The sequence below is a fragment of the Vigna radiata genome, chromosome 8 (genome assembly GCF_000741045.1).
Source record: "Vigna radiata var. radiata cultivar VC1973A chromosome 8, Vradiata_ver6, whole genome shotgun sequence".
NCBI lineage: Eukaryota > Viridiplantae > Streptophyta > Magnoliopsida > Fabales > Fabaceae > Vigna > Vigna radiata.
This window is the reverse complement of record NC_028358.1, coordinates 3,542,636-3,562,748: the sequence shown is the minus strand read 5'-3', so window position 1 is coordinate 3,562,748 and position 20,113 is coordinate 3,542,636. Positions and strand designations below refer to the sequence as shown.

The 20,113-nt window shown below is 36.4% G+C and overlaps 4 protein-coding genes across 11 annotated transcripts in view; 3 read left to right on the top strand and 1 right to left on the bottom strand.

Moving 5' to 3' along the window:
- The first annotated feature begins 740 nt into the window (after nt 1-740).
- On the top strand, nt 741-1,166 carry LOC106770068 (uncharacterized mitochondrial protein AtMg00810-like). Its single transcript, XM_014655893.1, has one exon. The coding sequence runs from the start codon at nt 741-743 to the stop codon at nt 1,164-1,166; it is 426 nt and encodes a 141-aa protein (XP_014511379.1).
- A 1,234-nt stretch (nt 1,167-2,400) lies between these two features.
- Nucleotides 2,401-14,501, top strand: LOC106772532. Of its 8 annotated transcripts, none has more exons than XM_022785872.1 (8): nt 2,401-2,766; nt 2,874-3,049; nt 3,682-3,789; nt 3,891-6,010; nt 12,066-12,153; nt 12,245-12,290; nt 12,440-12,684; nt 14,198-14,501. In XM_022785872.1, exons 1-7 carry the CDS (start codon nt 2,673-2,675, stop codon nt 12,592-12,594), a joined length of 2,787 nt encoding a protein of 928 aa, XP_022641593.1. In that variant the 5' UTR covers nt 2,401-2,672; the 3' UTR covers nt 12,595-12,684; nt 14,198-14,501. The 8 variants fall into 8 exon arrangements, with proteins under 8 accessions (XP_022641593.1, XP_022641592.1, XP_022641591.1 ...); XM_022785871.1 differs by having other exon boundaries at nt 2,859-3,049; nt 3,685-3,789; XM_022785870.1 differs by having other exon boundaries at nt 2,859-3,049.
- Nucleotides 14,502-15,195: 694 nt separating this feature from the next.
- LOC106771694 (dehydration-responsive element-binding protein 2F) lies at nt 15,196-16,891 on the top strand. The gene has a single exon (XM_014657699.2). It carries the CDS (start codon nt 15,545-15,547, stop codon nt 16,547-16,549), a length of 1,005 nt encoding a protein of 334 aa, XP_014513185.2. The 5' UTR covers nt 15,196-15,544; the 3' UTR covers nt 16,550-16,891.
- A 1,135-nt stretch (nt 16,892-18,026) lies between these two features.
- The window catches only part of LOC106772395, a 10,649-nt gene continuing 8,562 nt past the window's right edge, over nt 18,027-20,113 (bottom strand). The window contains exons 13-15 of the mRNA XM_014658785.2: nt 19,402-19,500; nt 19,095-19,280; nt 18,027-18,600 (exon numbers count right to left, since the gene is read on the bottom strand). Of these exons, the coding sequence (XP_014514271.1) occupies nt 18,502-18,600; nt 19,095-19,280; nt 19,402-19,500 (384 nt within the window). The 3' untranslated portion in view covers nt 18,027-18,501. The remainder of the gene's footprint in view (nt 18,601-19,094; nt 19,281-19,401; nt 19,501-20,113) is intronic.

The following is a 20,113-nucleotide window of genomic DNA, read 5'->3' as shown; positions in this document are numbered from 1 at the left end:
TTAAGCACATAAAAGCAAGGATTAGTGAACAAAATATCTCATTAAAGCTTGGGGTACAACCACTTAATCAAACTAAAAGAAAACAAGGATTTACAAGGTAAAAAGTTAGGAAAGGGTTGACAATTTCTCTTGATTCATCACTGAAATCATGGTAAAATATGTCATTATCAGTTGACTACGGTTAGATTGCTCATTGCCTTAGCAGCCTCTAAAAACTGGTTTAAATCAACTTGATATGGATAATGCAATCAAAGTATGGAGACCTAAATGAGGAAGTTTATATGGAGCCACCACCTAGTCTTAATGTTCACAAAAAGGGTCAGGTTTGCAGACTTACTAAGTCCCTATATGGCCTAAAACAAGCTAGTAGGTAGTGGTTTGAAAAACTATCTACCTTTCTCACTTCTGTTAACTATATACAATCAAAGTCTGACCATTCTCTTTTTATCAAGGGAATGCCTACAAGTTTCACAGCGTTGCTTGTTTATGTAGATGACATCATATTGGCAGGGAACTCCATGATAAAGATCAACCACATAAAGAGTCTTTTTCACAGCAGATTTCAAATAAAGAATCTAGGAGAACTCTAATATTTCCTAGGCCTGGAGGTAGCAAGATCTAAGAAAAGAATTCATTTGTCTCAAAGGAAATATGCCCTAGACATTCTTGAGGAGACAGGAATGCAGGGTTGCAAGCCCTGCTCGACCCCTTTTCTAAGTGATACAAGTTCACTATGCAAAATGGACAACTACTTAGATGATCCAAGCTCCTATCGAAGACTAATAGGGAAGTTGCTCTATCTCACCAACACTAGACCTGATTTGTGTTTTTCTATTAATTTATTGAGTCAATTCATGCAATCTCCAACTGATTACCACTACCAGGCTATTCAACATGTGCTTAGATACATAAAGTCTAAGCCATCAGAGGGATTATTCTTTTCGGCAGACTCTCCCACCCACCTAAAGGCCTTCAGTGATTCAGATTGGGCCACCTGTCCCAATACTAGAAGATCCACTACAAGGTTTTGTGTCTTCCTTGGATCATCCCTCGTCTCATGGAAATCCAAGAAACAAAGCATTGTATCCAGATCTTCAACTGAGACAGAGTATCGTGCTCTAGCAGCTACTACTTTGAGATACAGGGATACACTATCTCTTAGATGACCTACAGGTTCAAGAAGCTAGAATTCCAGATCTCTACTATGACAACAAATTGGCCAGACACATAGCTCATAATCAGAGCTTTCACGAAAGAACCAAACATATAGAGCTCGATTGCTACGTTGTTCGTGAAAAAATACAAGTTAATCTTCTGCGTCTTCTCCTCGTTCGCTCAGATGAGCAGCTGACTGACATATTTACCAAGTTCCCTCATCGTGTTTGGTTCAGATCCATCGTTCCCAAACTTGGATTGGTAACTGTACACCATCCAACTTGAGGGGAGACTATTAGAACTACATATTCGGTGGATTACTATCTAATACAATAATCGTGCTTACTTAGTTTGTTAGGTTTTCTTCCTTTCTAAGTTTTTGTTTCTCCCTTTCCCCTTTGAACTCTATAAATAGAGTTTCCCCCTTTCTTAACAGTTGTAACACACAGAGATATACACAATACACAAGACAGACATTTTGCACACAAGTAAATAGAGGAACGTTTACTCTAACCTCTGATCCATGCTTCTCCATCTTTCTCCTCTTCGATCTTCTTTCTGTTTCTTCATCCAATGAAGGTTGTTCCGAGCTCTAATGGTGAATCACCGTGCAGATCTCCAACTACCCCCTTTTTTTCTCGTGTCTCACTGTCCAATCTGTCACCTACTATCTGACTGAAGAGGTTTCTCACAAACGAGATATTTCGTGTTTATTGGATCGAAGACCATTGAGCCTCAACTATTTTTGTTTGGGTTGGTTTCTTTATCTCTTTTGGAGTTTTTTTTTCTTATATTTCATCTTGAAAACCTTAAAATAAAGAAAACAAAATCTCTAATCTATTATTTTAACATGATTAATTAAATTTTATCACGTGTTAGTTTAAATATTAATTCACATGATAAAACTATTAACTTTTTTTCTAAATGTTATTATAAATAATTTTATACTAAATTTGCTTTATATATAATTTTATTGGATGAGAGGAATTTAAGAATTCGAGCTTTTGATTTTTTTTACTATTCATATACTAGAAAATTTTACTATTCCAAAAAATTAAATATTAAATGTGAAGTTGATTTTTTTTTTTTTTATTCTGAATCGAGAGGAATTTAAGCATTCGTGTTTTCTTTCTCTTAAAAAATATGAGCCGTTCAATTAATCCAATGGACAATATTTTGGCTGGAGAGGGTAGGGACTAAATTATGGTGGAGAGAATCCCAATTAAAATCACAGAGATTTGAAATAGAAAACAATAATAAACTAAGAGTGTTAAGAAATCTTTCGCAGAAGTGCCTCCCATCTTCCTCTTCGAACAACTTCAGCATTTCTGAAACCAAAACGCGATTCCAGTTCAAATCAAAATCGCACTTTTCAGTTCCTATTCGCAACTCTCATGACGAATTCGCGTTTGGCGCAGGAATGAACGCTTTCGCATTCTCGAATACCCTCGAACAGTGTTGGTAACCACAATTCAAAGCCATATAGGGTTTCGGTGCACTTGAAAACACCGTTGTCCATGGACGGTGGCGATGACCCTTCAACATTGGTATGGCCTTGGGTCATTGAAGCCGTAGCAGCCCGTAAAGAAATCCCGAATCCCACTTTGCTGAGTAAGAAGAACCATACTCGTTTATTTTCCCTTTAATTTCGTTTGTTATGAATAATTTCATGATTACTGTAGCTGTTGTTGATGATGATGTAGGTTTGATTGATGCAGCACCTGTGGGGAAGGATAAATTTGGTGAAAATGTAAAAGAAATGGTTTCTTTGAGGTGCTTGGAGACACTGTCCACTATTATGGTTGACGGTGTAGCTTCTTCATCATCGGATTCCAGAGCTGGATTTGATTTTTCGCGGAGTTGTCAAGATGTCCTCCAGGAAATATTGGATGAGGTAAAACAATTTCAAATTTTAAGTATGTTTGATATCAGGGTAGGAGGCGTTAGAATTGTGTTTGCCTTGGTTTGATTTTAATATAGACAAGGATGTTTGGTTATTGTTGGGTAAAATTGATTTTACATCTAAATCATGGTTGGGCTAGAACTAATAAAAGGTAAATTATGTTAAGGTGGAAAGTTTGCGCTTAGGTTTTACTTGAGACTTGCTTTTGGGATAAAATATACAAGCATAAATTACATAGCTTTAAAGTCAAGTTTAACCCAAATCAATTTTATAATTGTTCACCCAAATACACACTAAATCACCTTTGATATGTGAATGACATAGTTTACTTACTCCTTTTAATGTTGGAGGCTATTTGAACTAATTTGAATACACATACTGTGTTTATTATTGTTTTGAAAAACGTTTCCTGTTTTCATTTGCTGTGTTTATATAAACAATTACACTGGTGGCAGTTCATTTTCACTTTATTTCCTGTTTAAAGATTTATACTGGAAATAATGAAAACGTGATTGTTGTTGTTTCCAGACTCTAGTATTTTTTTTTTTAATATTTGAAGATGGATCTTTATGAATATGCTAATTGAGATAAATCTCCCTCTTTTATTTGTGTAACGTATGAAGCAGATCCTATTATCAAATCTGAAAATGAATGCGCCGCTTTTGAAATCAGATCTTTACCCGTTTATAAATCACAAAAGAGCTGCCACTTCTAAATGCCACTTAGAGCAGGTAATGAAAGTGTCCTTTTTGTTTGAGAACTTTCCTGTATGAGATTTGTATGTTTTAATACCAGTTTTGTATGATCTGTTTCTTTTCCTGATGCTGAATAGCTGAGACAAACAATTTTGGAAGGTACTCATCCTCATACTGATTACTTGAAAGAAAGGAGTGGATTATTTCCTCAGAATAACAGTTATTCGGTGATTGTAAATGATGTCAATCGTGATGATCATTCAGCTAAGGAAGCTGGGAACTCCGCCAATACAGAAAACGTGCTAGGAAAAGATAACTCAGTGTCCTTGGAGAATGGGAATAAATCTTCAAGAGAACACTTGCTTGATAATAATTCTTCTCCCTCTAAGAGTAGGGTTTACTCAGTTGATGATTATCTTACAAAACACTTTCATGGAAAGCAAGTCTGTGTGAAGGAATGTGGTGATTTCTTTAGAACTTCAAAGAGGGTTAAACTTTCTGCATCTACAAGTTTTGAGCCTAGGAAAGAGAAGCCAGATTCTCAACACAGACAGGAAGTGTCAGAACATTTAACTGAAAGAATTCTTCTAGTTTCTGAACAAGGAGATCATCGTGTAGAAAATAATAACAAGGAAACTGTGGGTGGTGGGTCCTCAGAGGATATTCCCTATGGATGCAATGTTTCAAAATTGTGCCAACCCAGCAGCCATATTGAAGTCCCCCCTGATGAATCAAATATTCCTTTTAATGATGCTTTGATGCTTCAACCTACATTTGGTGGTGAAAATTCTCAACAACTGCTGGTTAAGTCAATTCCACATGAAGCATTTGCAGATGGAATCCAACATGGGATTTCAGGAGGTAAACCCAAGTCTAAACATGAAAAAGATTTACAACTTGAAGATCCAAATGACTCACCGCATCAAATTGCTGGTGTTAAAGAACATGATCATACTGGGAATGGTTGTAGAGTAGAGGTATCAGGTGATATTGGGTATCAAAGTGAAACAAATAGCCTTAAAATGAAGAAGCAGACAGTACAAAATCTTTGTTTAAAGTGTAATGAAGGTGACCAATTACCAATTCGAGATGTAAATGTCATCCAACCAGTGGTTACTGAATGTTGTCTCGGTATGGCAACTACCATGCCAACAAATGATGCTAATGCAGAAAAAAATCAACAAACAACTAATCTACACCAACCCAAACAGACAGAACCAGATATCACTGCGTTAAATCTCTCCCAAGAGCCAGTTGCTTGTGATGAAACTATAGTTGGTGTGGTTAATGGTTGTGGAGCAGAGTTATCAAGTGATAGTGATGAGTATCACAACGAAAAAAAATGTCTTGAAGCAAAAAAGCATGAATTCCTGCACTCCCACTGCATGGTTGATCATGATTTCAAAGCAATGAATGAACCAAATGAAAAAAATCTTTGCATGAAGTGTAATCAAGGTGGCCAATTATTGGCTTGTAAAACAACTACTTGCCCAATGATGGTGCATGAAAACTGTCTAGGGGCCTTTGCACAATTCGATGCAAAGGGCGACTTTTTTTGCCCATTTTGCACATATTCTCATACTATTTCAGAATATATTGAAGCTAAGAAAGAAGCTTCCTTAGCAAGGAAGGAATTAGCCATCTTTATTAGTAAAGGTAAAATGAGTCAAGCTGCCGAGAGTCTTCTTAATGAATTTCGTACACAAGAACATTGTTTTTCAAGAAAGAGTAGTGAGTATCAACATATTCATGTCAAAAACAATAAAGATGAACAGTTAACAAAGTGTGGAGACAATAGAGAAGATCATGTTGATGAGCATGCAAATGAAGCCAATAATCTTCTGTTTGGAAGAAGTCAGCAACAAACCCATATATCGTGTACCTATTCATCATTCAGAGAAAAGGAAAATATAAGCAATGGATCAGTTGAACTTTTAAGAGAAGAGAAAATAGGTCAAATGCCAAATGCAGAGAACATAACTGGTGTAAGAGGTGAAGAAAATAAAGTGCCAACTGACCATGTAGATGGACTTGTTGGTGACACATGTATTAATGAAAAAGAAAATATTGCCCTTGTTAATAAAAGCAATGCTGGATATGAAAGTCCACAAGAAACGGCAAAACAGCTAGATACTGATGGAGCAACAGAGTCAGTTTGTGAACATAATACTGGAAAAGAGGAAATGTCTGAAAATGAAAGTGAAAAGCATCGTATTTCTAGATACTCCATGAGATACCGTAAACATAAAATGCAATGGTAAGTTCCTAAACTTTCCCTACCATATGTGATTATTATTATCTGAGTAGTTTGGTGGGTAACGAGTTCTACCATATTTGGTTAAGTGCCAAGTTTTAAATACTTTTGTCAACAATATTTTTGTTAGGATGTATTTTTTTTGTGTTTCTTATGCCATGAATATTTTATGATGTTGTCCGTATGGATCAAAAGATGCCAATGTATTTTTTCAAAACCAATGGTTTAACTCAACATCTACAATCTTTTTGGGCTGTTTTCAATTAGATCAGCTCTTCTTAACTAGTGCTGTCATTGTTCTTTTTTACATGTGTCTAAACTATCTTAGACTCAACATAGTTTTACCATCTTTTCCTCTGTGGGTGTCACTTTATTAGAGTTGTTTTACTCTCTGTTTTTCTTTTGTTCTTTCTAAGGCAGTTGTCTTGTAGAACTTTATATTTGACTGATGTAATCTCTATCTAATTAGTTGAGTGCTTATGCTCTAACTGAAATAGATTATAAAATATTCTTGTATATCTGATAGTTGAGTAGAAATACTTCTCAACTATTCTCTAATTCTATTACTGATAGGATATTAAGAGTATATGTAGGAAGGAAGAAGCGTTAGTAGCCTAACTGTTTAGACAGTTAGGAAAAGGCGGGATATGTTTGTATAAATAGTTAATATTGTTAGTAGGGGAGGAACTTTTTGACTCTTAGGTGTATTCTAAACAAGATCTGCTATTCCTGTTGGGGGAGGTTAGGCTCCCATAATCACTTCTATTCTTGTATTCTTTCATAGTCAAATAATACCAGCGAAGGTTATATAGAGTTCTTGAATCATTTCGTGTGAGTTAGTTGAGTATTGATTAGGGTTCTTGATTGGAAACCTATCAATTTGGTCCGACCTGCCGTATCCAAATCACGTGCGAGCATTACAATGGAGAAAGATACAAAAGCAAGATTGGAAGCCATCGAGATCACTATGGAGGGCATGAAGGCTGAGTCCACGGTAGTAAGGCGGGATTTGTAATAGATAATGAAAGTTTTGGAAAAACAGGCGCATCATTTGGAGGGGAGTTCGGACGATAGTTCCGTGAATGACAATCGTCATAGGGTTGGGGGAGAAATTGGAGGTAGAGGAAGCAACGACAAGGAAGAAGAACAGAGACCCTAGCGGAAGAGAGTAGAGTTACCTACCTTCGACAGCGAGGAGCCTCTTAGTTGGCTCAACAGAGCCGAAAGGTTTTTCGATATACAAAAGGTGACGAACAATGAGGAAAAGGTGGAGATTGCTTACATGAGTATGGAAGGGAGTGCGGCATACTGGTTCACGTTCACGTTTTGGAAGGAAAAGGCTAGAAACCGTTTGTGGGATGGGTTGAAGGCGACCGTGATCAATCGTTTCGGTGGAGGATTTAGGGGAACCGTGTTTGAGCGACTAGCTACTCTACACCAAGAAGAAACGGTAGAGGAATTTGTTCGTAATTTCGAAGTTTTGATGGGGCAAACCAGGGGGATACCCAAGGAGCAGGTATTGGGTTACTTCTTGGCTGGATTGCGAGAGGATGTGAAGGGTCAGGTGCGGATCCAGAACCCACCGGATTTAATGGAGGCGATGTGCATTGCGTGAGACGTGGAAGATGCGATGATGAGAGCGCAAGGCGGTTACGTGAGTGGGTTCAAGATAAACCTAGTAGGAGTGCTATCGACGAGCAATGTGATACGATCGGAATCGAATCGAACCCTAACGAACCAGAATGGAGAACGGAGAATGCGGGGTTTGTTAGAAGGGATGGGGTCGCATCGAGTTCGAATGCGAGGGCGAGCAATGCGGTTGGAGGCGATAGTCGCGGTAGGATGGTGAAAAATTTTCCATACCCGGAGTTTCTTAAGAGAAAAGAGGAAGGTCATTGTTTCCGGTGTGGTGGGCCATTTGCCCCAGGCCATCGATGTGCTGAGAGGAGTTTGCGGGTGCTACTTTTAGCATAAGACGAAGAGGGGGAAGTGGACGAAGAAGTCGTAAATCAGGAAGAGAAGCCGATGGAGTTGTCTGCTTGCTATGCTGAAGGACTATGCTCTCCAAAGACGTTGAAGTTGACAGGGAAAATTGGGGAACGAAGCGTGGTGGTGCTTATAGATAGTGACGCAAGCCACAATTATATCAGCCGCAGGATAATGGAGGAATTGGGATTACCTGTAACGGGTACATCCTCGTATCCAGTAAGTCTGGGTGATGGGCATAAATGAATGACCCGAGGTCGATGTGAGAAGGTAACAGTAAGGTTGGAGGAAGTCAACGTGGAAGAAGAATTTTATGTATTTGAGTTGGGGGATGTTGACGTTATTCTGGGCGTTGCATGGCTGGCTAAGCTAGGAGAGGTAAGAATCAATTGGGAAAATATGACAATGATATATAACACGGGGGATAAGAAGATCAGTATACGGGGTGATCCGGTCCTGTCGCGATAGATGGTGAAACCAAAAAGCCTGCTGAAGATAGTGGATGCTAAGTCATGGGCGGTGGTTTGGGATTTGAGCTTAGTGGAGGCAGGGGAGAGCGGTGAGTGGAATAACGATTTGACAGCAACGGAGCAAACTGAACTAGAAGCAGGGCTGCAAATGCACTATCCCTTATTTCGGGATTTGCATGTGTTGAATATAGTGAAAATTATATATGGAATTAATCCCTTGTGTTAAATACACACATAGGGTTCTCTATTTATAATAGAAGAAATATGGGCTAAGCCCNAAATACAAATAAGAAATGATAACAAACTAACTAAAGATAAAAGATAAAGATAAAAGATAAATATAAAATAAAGATAATATATCTAACACTCCCCCCCAAGCTGGTGCATACAAATCGTATGTAGCAAGCTTGTTACTAAAATAATCCATAAAGACTTTGTGAAAATATCTGCTTCTGCACTCGAGAGACACCAAATTGCTAATGATTTGCAAGACGAAATACCAACCCAAAAGACTCCCCCTGAGCAACAAATTTGGGAGGTTGCTCCATGTAAATCTCTTCTTTCAAATCGCCCTTGAAGAATGCCACCAGTGGATAAAGAGGTAATTGTTGGAAAGCCACCACAGCTATAAATAAACTAACAAAACCATTTTTTCCATTGGAAAAGAAAGCATATATGGACAGGTCAAATGCAATGGTGATAAAAGAGAGGACAGAAGAGACAGCAACAGAATAAGCCATGGATGAACAGGAGAGAGAAATTATAAAAATAAAAAATCCTCCAATCAGGGCACCTGAAAAAAGAAAAAGAGCAACCTCGATGCTCTGAATAGCTGCCTGGAGGAGATGAGACGCGTGACAACGCACAATGAACCTGAAAGAGGAAAAAGAGTGACCTCGACACTCTGAATTGCTACTAGACATGCCACCATGCACGATGAAAAAGGGAGCAAATCCATAACTTCAAAAGGCGCTAAGAACGCGTAGGAGCTTCAATGAAGGCGTGGTTGATGGCATGGTGGTTGCCTGACAAAGACGATCAAAACCATGTGATCGTCGGTCGAAACTAGAACTCCGATATTGGCTGCGGTAGACGATTGGGCCACCGCCGGCAACGGCGGATGTAGTAGTAGAGGCACCAAAAACTTTTTCCTCAAAAGAACCTTAGGCTCTGATACCATGTTGAATATAGTGAAAATTATATATGGAATTAATCCCTTGTGTTAAATACACACATAGGGTTCTCTATTTATAATAGAAGAAATATGGGCTAAGCCCAAAATACAAATAAGAAATAATAACAAACTAACTAAAGATAAAAGATAAATATAAAATAAAGATAATATATCTAACAGCATGGATTGCCTCCGCCACATAATAAAGATCACCGAATACATCTCAAAGAAGAAATTGATCCTATAAATGGGCGCCCATTTCAGTACCCATATCTTATGAAGGGCAAAATTGAGATGACGGTCAAGGACATGCTGAAGGGGGGATTATTCGTCCAAATGAAAGACAACCGAGTCTGGCAGCAAAAGTGTCAGCTGGTGCAAGAAGATTCATCAAATGGCCCATTGGCAAAAATAAGAAAGCTTCCTCACCTGCCCCAGCGACACCACCACCGAGTGAGGCGCCAGCTTTCACTGACCGAAATGATTCTGCTTCTCCTTCTCCTTCTCTGTCTGAATCACGCTCTGCACAACCATCCACAAGTGGCTCATCATATAGCGATCTTGTTGCTATTTTGGCTGGAGTTATAGGTGGTGTTGTATTTCTTGTCATTTCAATCATTGGCATATATCTATCCAAAACAAACAAGGCAGCCACGGTAAAACCTTAGGCGATAGGATTAAGTGGACAGTTTCAGAAGGCATTTACAACAGTGTACAAAGGGACTTTGTCCACTGGTGTTGAAATAGCCGTGGCCTCTGTTGCAGCGACATCATCAAAAGATTGATCAAAGACTTTAGAAGCCCAATTCAGGATGAAGATAGATACGTTATCAAAAGTGAACCAAAAGAGTTTTGTAAATCTTCTTGGACATTGTGAAGAAGATGAGCCTTTCACCAGTATGATGAGTTTTGGGTACGTCCCCAAATGGTTGGGGGGCAGAGAAGGTGCTACTTGGGAGGACAAGGCAACGATTAAGAACCAATTCCCTGAATTCAACCTTGAGGACAAGGTTGTGGATGGAGGGGAGGGTAATGATAGGATATTAAGAGTATATGTAGGAAGGAAGAAGCGTTAGTAGCCTAACTGTTTAGATAGTTAGGAAAAGGTGGGATATGTTTGTATAAATAGTTAATATTGTTAGTAGGGGAGGGACTTTTTGACTCTTAGGTGTATTCTGAACAGGATCTGCTATTCCTGTTGGGGGAGGTTAGGCTCCCATAATCACTTCTATTCATGTATTCTTTCACAGTCAAATAATACGAGCAAAGGTTATACAGAGTTCTTGAATAATTTCGTGTGAGTTAGTTGAGTATTGATTAGGGTTCTTGATTGGAAACCTATCAATTACACTTCAACTTTCTCTCTAATATCCATTCTCAATCATATCTTTTCTTGTATGAACACTCGTCCAACTTATTACTTGGATCATATGCTCTTGTTGGCCCTTGTTGCAACACATTCAGTACTAAAAATATAGTCCTAGAAATTTGGGATTTGAGCTTAACTCAACCCTTCAAAACAATGTCGCATAAGATAAGATTTACATATCGGTTATATACTTCATTTTAATTATATCACTATTTAATGTGGAACTAAACCACCATCCATGAGTTGCAGTAAATGCTGTTTTCCAACATAAAACGCCACTGGCTTTATGGCTGCAGCAAAGTTTTCCTTTAACATCTGATGCATTTTTTTAGTTTCTTTCATCCAGTTTGAATGATTTATATCTCTCTATATTCTTCATTACCTTTTACGAAATCATGTTAGATCCTAGATACCCTTGTGGTATGTTATGATCTCTAATTTTCACCTCCTTCCCAGTGCTAGTGGGTGTCATGAACTTTCGTATTCAAATTCAACTTTGCCAAACAAAACCGACAATTTCCTCACAATAACAAATATGATGTAACAAGATTTCCATTGGTACACATTAACAAAAGCCAAAATGAAAAATCCCACCTTCATTATGTTCTGCAATCTCAAATCAATTTTCTTCAAAACCTCCCATTATCCCATCTCAAATTCTCGGAAATCCTGAAAATCTCAGGACTAATAACCTCTCTTACAATGCTTCAGCTTCATTTTTGGTTGATTGTATGCTGAATGATGAGGTGCCGGTTGAACTATTCCTCAATTTCTAACAATCTAGAACTGTTCCCATGACAAGGATGGGATGATCACGTCCCCCTTTCTCCAGTGGAAATGATTGTGGGAATCCTAATTTATAAAATATCTCTGAGAATAAGTCTTTTACTGGCAATTTTTCATATCTTATTCTAAATTTGCGAATGTGTCATCCCACCTTAAGATTTTGGGGATGTAAAAATAGTTCATGAACCAAATGCTGCCTTATAGTAATAATTACGTTTGAAGGACTTTTACTATTGTAGTTATTCTAATTGAATTGGTTATTTTGACTGACAGCAAACCTGAGGCAAGCCCAGCATTTCTGGCTAATCAATTAAGACGAAAATATATTCCGTGGACAGCTGAGGAGGAAGAGATGCTAAGGGTATCTTTTTTCTTTCTTCCATCACTTCTTCCTAGAAGTATGACTTCACATCTTATAAATATCTAATTACATTATGTTTCTGTGTAAATAGCATTCCTCGAGCATGTATTTCTTTTGCTTCCACAACAATTCTTTGAGTAAGAACAACCTTATACTATGATAGAAAGTTAAAAGATGTGAACCTCCTATGTGTTTCTTTCACCTTGAGTTTTGAGGTTTAATGTATCTCAAGGATACATGTGTGTGTGTGTTTTGTAATAATTGTTTGTTTTCTCTGTGAAGGAAGGAGTACAGAAGTTTGGTTTCGATGACCCAAAGAAATGGAAAAACATTTTGGCATTTGGTTCTCATGTGTTTCAGAAAGTTGGTAAGCGCCGTACACCAATAGACCTGAAGGATAAATGGAAGAACATGTGCAAAGCTTCCCCAAAATCAAAATGAAAGGCTTCATCTCAAGTTATACATGAAAGAGTGGTCATCTGTCTGCCGCTGTTCCTCATCCTCATATGACTGGCAGTAGTCGAAAATTAGGTAAAATTAGTATTCTCTATATAAGGTCCCAGGTCTACCCAAACTACTTAAAATTTTATCTTATTAATTCTGGAATGCTCCTATGCGTCATGCACTCCCTTACTGATTTCGTGAATTGTCACCATGTTCTTTCACTTCAGGAGATAATTTAGTCTTTTTAAAAAAGAAAATGTTGCATCGATTCCTCTTGTAACATATTAATTGATTAAAAGGACAGGACCCATATCTACACAATATCTGTACCAAAATATACGGTTCAAACGATCTCATAATATCTTGACCTCAAAACACAAGAATTATGGTTTATGGATCTTTATTTATACCTTCAAAATACTGAAGTTAGTTGAACTTGTAGCTTGCTTCTTTGCTAGTCCATAATGTTCTATGAATGGAAACAAAAAATAAAGAGGGAGGTTGCATTTGCATCAATATGTTGGTATGGAATATGTATTCATTTTCGGGTTTTTGAATGTGCTCAGTATCCTAGGATCATTTTGGTTTACCAGATTACTCTGGTTGAATCAAGTGTATGACATGTAGTTTATGTATGTATGTTGTTTACTTAGCTAAGGCATTTCATTTTGTTCTTCCCTCATGAAACTCAGTAGATGATCTTTATGTTAAGAGGTACACTTTAAGCTTAATTCAACTCACAAAACCGCCTTATAAGGTGAGGTTTGCACCCACTTATATATTCTAAATTGGTTTTATCTCTAGTCGATGTAAGACTTTTAACACATCTCTTCATGTCAAGGTATATACATTTTGAACGTGAAAGTAGACATTAATGGGTAATCCAATAGCGGTCCAATAGCGGTTTGATAGCGGGTGGAACAATATATTCAACAAACAATAAATATCGCTAGGATAGACTCTAACCATAGTTTTGATAGGTGGACTTTAAACCTAACTCAACTCCACAAAACCAACTTATAAGGTGAGATTTGTACAAATTTATATATTCTAAATTGGCCTATCACTAGTCGATATAGGACTTTCAATATTTTATATTGTCACACCTAGTCTCCTGTTACATTTACGGCATCGCCTTTGCCCTTACGAGTAAGTTGCACAATCTTTTGTAAAGAGAAGAGAATCATTGAAGAGGTGCCTTACATTCCATTTAACAACAAGGTTGATCTGCCCAGACCATTTGATTGCCAATAACAAGGTTGATTCAGCTCGACCATTTTAAATCAATTGTTCACATAAATCAGTCGCTTGTATCATAAGGTTCTAGTGAAAATTTGAAATCTTGATGGTATATCTCAGTATGTTTTACTCAGGTGTTTCATGTGAATTATCTTTTCACTTACAAGTTTGATTTCATTTTTTTTCCTCCTCAAATAATCTATCTCCAATTTGTCTCGTAATCGTATGTTTAGTTGTGTCATACGGCTGCCTTCAGCATCCATTTTACATTACCATTGCTTCATTGTAATGTCTAAATTCATTTTCTTTGGTTTTTAAGTGGGAATTTTTAAGACTCCAACGATTTGAATGTAATTCACAGATGACATAGCTGGGTAAATAGAGGAAAAGCATGGGATAAAGGTGAAGTAGGTCTCGAGAATCAGGCTGTGTATAGCAGGAAAACATGTGAAATGTGGCTCGTGATATTGGAAAATGTTGAGGTGGATCTTTCTGATAATCCTTCCTTTGAGGTCAAATTCGGCTAATGTATAGAATCCAAAGATGAGTGTCAGAGTTCATTCAAAGCACTCACAGTTACTTGGAAAAACTCTCTCCATGTATACTGTAGTCACTGCCTCCACATTTAATAACCATATTTTCTTCCATTTTCCTCATCGGATCAATTATAGCTCTTCATTTACAAAACCGTATCTTGTAACGTTGCTATTAATTAAAGTTTTTGGAAATCAGAAACTGATAAACTTGTGTATATGTGCATAATTCAAGATGGTTCTCTTGCCTGTGTTTTGTATAATTTTATTTTTAGGTGACAACTAAGACGAAGTACTGTTAAAACTCCTTTGACCTGTCAATTCAATTTCAAAATCATAGGTTGTCCAGTTTTAAACAGTTGATAATCAATCCTACCAAGAACTACGGATGAAAACCAAGTTCCTAAATGGAATATTTGGATTTGCTACTTATTGAAAATGACTAGTCATATTCGAGTATTAACCGGTTCATGACGGATACTAAGATATCTGCACCTGCAAGCATTTATTTTTTAGAAATACATAAATTATATTATACTGACTTATTTTTTAAACATATTTAAAGTTTATTTATCTTGGTATAAATCTTATCATTTTTTGCATAGATATATATTGCGGATACACTCATTTTTTTTAGTTAAATTACGATTCTGTAAAAATAAAATCGAACATACAAAATTAAAAAATTGAACAAAAATTGTGGATTTTCAAAAAAATGAAAAAAAAAACACCAAATAACATTTATTCTAAGATGTCATTTTTTTTTTTGGAAAAATGTTTGGCATATATGCCACAAAAATCCTTTATCCGTGACTTGGAAAAAAACAACTAGGTGAATGAATTAAAAAGGCTTTGACCTTAATTCCAAGAGCACAAGATATTAAAAAGTTTATTCTTTCCTCAAGTTTTCAGTTAGACAAGTTATCTTTTGTTTAGACAGGGAGAGTATTGTATGAAAGAGAAAAGACAACAAAAGTATGATTATCCACCACATGTTAAGAACATGCAACACTTAGTCACAGTAACCAACACGTGTAATTTACAAAGTTGACAACAAGAACAAGAAAAGAATTCATTCAACCCAGAAAATTCCATGTAAGAAGAAGAAAATGAAAAGTAAAAAAATAGTGAAGACTTGAAGCAATATCTGTGTCTTCAGAAAGCACAACGGTCACATGGCCACTTCTCCAAACGTGACAACATTTAACACCAAACTTCACTCTTGCTCCTACATATCCCGCTCCATTCCTCCCTCATCATGCATCAATTCCAAGTGTATCATCATCATCATCCTTCCTCAATTCCCATCACTATCAGCCATGGATGGTTGCAAAAACTCCCCTCTAAAACCATGGAAGAAAGGCCCAACTAGGGGCAAAGGTGGCCCCCAAAATGCCTCCTGTGAGTATAGAGGTGTCAGACAAAGAACATGGGGCAAATGGGTCGCTGAGATAAGAGAGCCTAAGAAGAGATCAAGACTCTGGCTTGGCTCCTTTGCCACAGCAGAAGAAGCTGCTTTCGCCTATGATCAAGCTGCAAGGAGACTCTATGGTCCTGATGCTTACCTCAACCTCCCCCACATGCAACCAAACCTCATCAACTCCACCACCAAATCTCAAAACTTCAAGTGGTTCCCTTCCAACAACTTCATCTCCATGTTCCCCTCACGTGGACTTCTCAACCTCAATGCTCAACCAAGTCTCCATCTCATCCACCAGAGGCTGCAACAGCTCAAGCACAACGGGCTGTCTGCACCAACTCAACCACCACATTCAAAGGTGGTAGAACTTGACAACTTGGTCAACCAAAACCATCCAGAGATTCTCCCTCCACAGCCCCAAGATTCTCAAGCTTCACCACAAAAACTAACAGCTGATTTTGAGGAGAAACCCGAGATAGACCTGCTTGAGTTTCTTCAACAGATGGGAATACTAAAAGATGAAAGAGAGGCAGAGAAAACTGACAGCTCAGGAAGTTCAGCAGTGTCAGAAGCTGCATCACGAGATGAGAATGAACAACCAGGAGTGTTTTCTGACATGAGTAGTGTTAACTGGGAGGAACTGATTGAGATGCATGACCATGAAGTTGTGTGTAACTATCTTGCATCTGAAGAAATTCAGTTTGAAGCATATGACACAAACGAGGACCTTACTTTCTCCACTTCCATTTGGAACTACTAAGTTATTGAAGAAAATGCACCTACTTTACCTACCTTTCCTATGTTATGACTATGATCAGAAGGTGTTGGACTTTGCTTGTGTCTTTTATGATAAAATTTCTTTCTGTTGTCAGCTAGCAATGCTTAGAGGGAAGATAGTTTATCATAGAAAAAACTGGCATAGTGAAAAAGGAGCTTAGTTTAGTCTTCAACAAAAAACACTTTATCAGGATTTTGGTTAAAAGGTGTAGCTTGCTTTTGTGTTTCCTTCATCTTATGCTTTGCTCTATCTTAACTCGAAGATCACAATCAAGCATGTTTTTGATTTAGGGGATCTAATTTTAGATATGAATAAAAGAATTGTTAAAGGATATAATACTTTGCTAATTTTTATTTTTTGAAGCATGGTTTTTTAATTGTTGTCCATAATCTCAGTTAGTAATATCGTAATAATGGAGTCCCTAAGCAACATTATATTCACTTGTGTGTCTTATGAAAAGTTTCAATCTTATATCCTAACCTGAAAGTGCAATGTTGGAAGATTGTGTGATTTAGTAATACATGACTGTAAAATATAATAATATATATTATGGTATATAAATGTAACATAACAATTATTGTTCTTTATTTTCCTTTGTGTTGAAGATAGATACCCTTATGTTTTTATATTCTGTTTTAGCTCTTTTGTAGATAAAAAAAAAAAAAGTTGTTGATGTATATAACAAATTATATGTAATATGTTGAACAAAACTAATTATAATGAAATAAAAAAAGTAACATTATTGATCTTAAGTTGTCATTAAAAAAAATTAAAATTGAGTACATATACAGATAAAAAAATTGCAAAATAAAATCGCAAAATTGATTTAAAGCAAATCATAAAAATTGGTTTAACATAATTCAATTTTTTTCTTTTTTTATGTTCAAATGATACCAGACTAAACCCCACAAAATTTGTTTATTTCAAATATCCAAACCAAAAAGTGAACCAACTACAGAGCAAACTCCGACTATGAGTATAATAAATATATAATAATTTCACGTCGTCATGACGAAAATCAATCACAAATTTAAAAAAAAAAAATATGTTTAAGGTATTAAATACATAAAATATAATAATCAATTTATTTAGCAAGGATAAGATTTAATTCCTAATTTTGTACGAAAAAAATCGAAGATACAAGTTTTAAAAATTTAAGATCACGTCTTCAAGGGATTTGGAGAGTACTAATTATGGTTAATTATGATTATTATTATGATCTTACCAAGCAAATAATCAAGTTCCTTCCAATAATAGGTCTTAATCAAGTCACCAAAGGGTAAATTTCTGCATAAAATTTTCAACATTACGTGTGAAGTGAAGTTTTAGTAAACTGTAATGTCTCCTCCATTGTCCTATCTTAACTCGACACTATTTTGGAGGTGAGTATTAATATCATTATATCACTCACTTGTTAATAATTAAGCTTAATTAAGAAATTCCAAAATCCAAAACATTCAATAATTATGCAATCAGCATTAACATATAATTACTGAGTACAGTATAACACCACCTTGCCAACCCTATTTAAAATATCTGCTGTCTACTTCATGATACTATCCAGGGAAGAAAAATGTAACAGGTAAAATAAATATGTAACCATTTTTCTTCCTCTTTCTTTCACCATAAAAATCTCATGTGAATGACATAACTTTACAATTGCACATGGTAGCACCCTTTGAAAGAAGAACTGCAAAATGCACTCAAGCATATATATGTATGTGAGAAGGGACAAAAAATTATGTATGATGTTCAACCTGGTTGAATGATTTTCTGCACTGGAGATGGAAACATCTACAAGGAACTTGATGAACTTTTACAAACGATTGAAAAATGGTATGAAAATAGATTGCAAAAATGAAGCTGAAAAGGTTATCCTTTCCCCTGCTCCTCTGGAAGTATCTTGATTTTGGTCTTCACATTAACCAAGCTCCTCAGCTGGTGCTTACCAGACACTGGTGAGGTAATCCAAACTGTTTGTTGTGGCGAACTTGTTTCCTCCAAGGATCATTATGTAACTTGTAATGCAAAATCTTGTTTAACACAAACACCATTTAGTCAAAAGATCAAATACATACAGACAAGGGAAATGACACTAAGACAACCAAAATGAGAAAGAAGTAATAGATGATAGAGGGGAGTGAGATAGACACAAAAAAATGCTGTACAAATTACAGTATCATGAATTGCAATGTAGATTATTTATTTTACACTTTTCACATAATGTTTGACGATACAGCATCATGCTTCTGTTCATCTACAACTTCTGCTTTTCATAATATATTGGATTTGAAATTACTTGCCATATAATCCCACAGCATAATCATATCATAGGAAACCATATTCTCCTACAGTCTCAACTAAATTAGAAATTGGAAATTAATGAAACTTTATAGATATCAATGCAAAGTTTTTGTTTCTTCCAACTTTGTTTTATTTCTCTATCTGTCTGAGTTTGATTACCATATCGCCTAGTTGCTAACAGCTTGCTGAAATCTAAATGGTTTTGACAAGTGAAGAGGAGTACCTGCATTAAAGTGGCGGAGACATCATCCTCGGTCAGTTTTAAGAACTCAATTGCCCAATCATCAACATGTCCAAAAGCAGATTTTTGCCTTTCAGCTTCAAGCAAAACAGAATCACGGTACACGAATCTTTGCCATATTTTTTTAACATTTTCCAGTTTGAATTTGATTTCTGTCTCGTTGAATCCCTGCAAGACATGGATTGCAAATCACTCAACCAATGTTTCCTAGGATGAAAACTTTATGCAGTGTCTACGACAAATTATGCAATAACTCAATAACTAGAGAAAAATCGGGGAAAATAAATACCCGGAGAATCTTTATCAAGTTTGGAATTTCCTCTTCAGATAATCGCACTGCAAAGCTATCATAGTTGAGCATATTCTCGTATGGCAGGAAAATCCCATCCTACCGAATAAGAAAACAAAGATCAAGAAATGTTGTGATCATCATTGGCAATTTTAGTCACTAAATAATTACGGATAAAACATATAACAGACTATTAACATGAAAACAGAATATAAGCTACTTTCGACACTAATCAATAGGAGTGAATCATTTTTAAAGTACTCGTGGGATCTAAAGTGATGAAAACATTCCGAAGATTAATAAGAAATCATTTTGAATTCGTTATGAACAAGCTCATCAAATCAACACTGAGTGAAACACCAAGCTATTTTTTGAATTGTGATATCTAATAACTATGGTTATGAATAGTCATTTTGATAACATACATTGTTAGTTGGGTTCAAATGTATATAGGATTTGTCATCTAACCAAATGACATAAACCTCATTAGCAGTGACAAAGTAAGGACATTTGATATAAAAAAAAAAAAAAAAAAAAAAAAAAAAAAATATGTATATGGGGTAATGATAAATTTTTAGTTAACAGCTTGTACAGAGAAGTGAAACCCACGTTCGCCTGGGGGAAAAAATGAAATGAAAAAGAGCTTTAATTACTACCTGAATAACCACAGGAATGCATCCTTGCAAAATACTATCTTCCATACGACCACTCC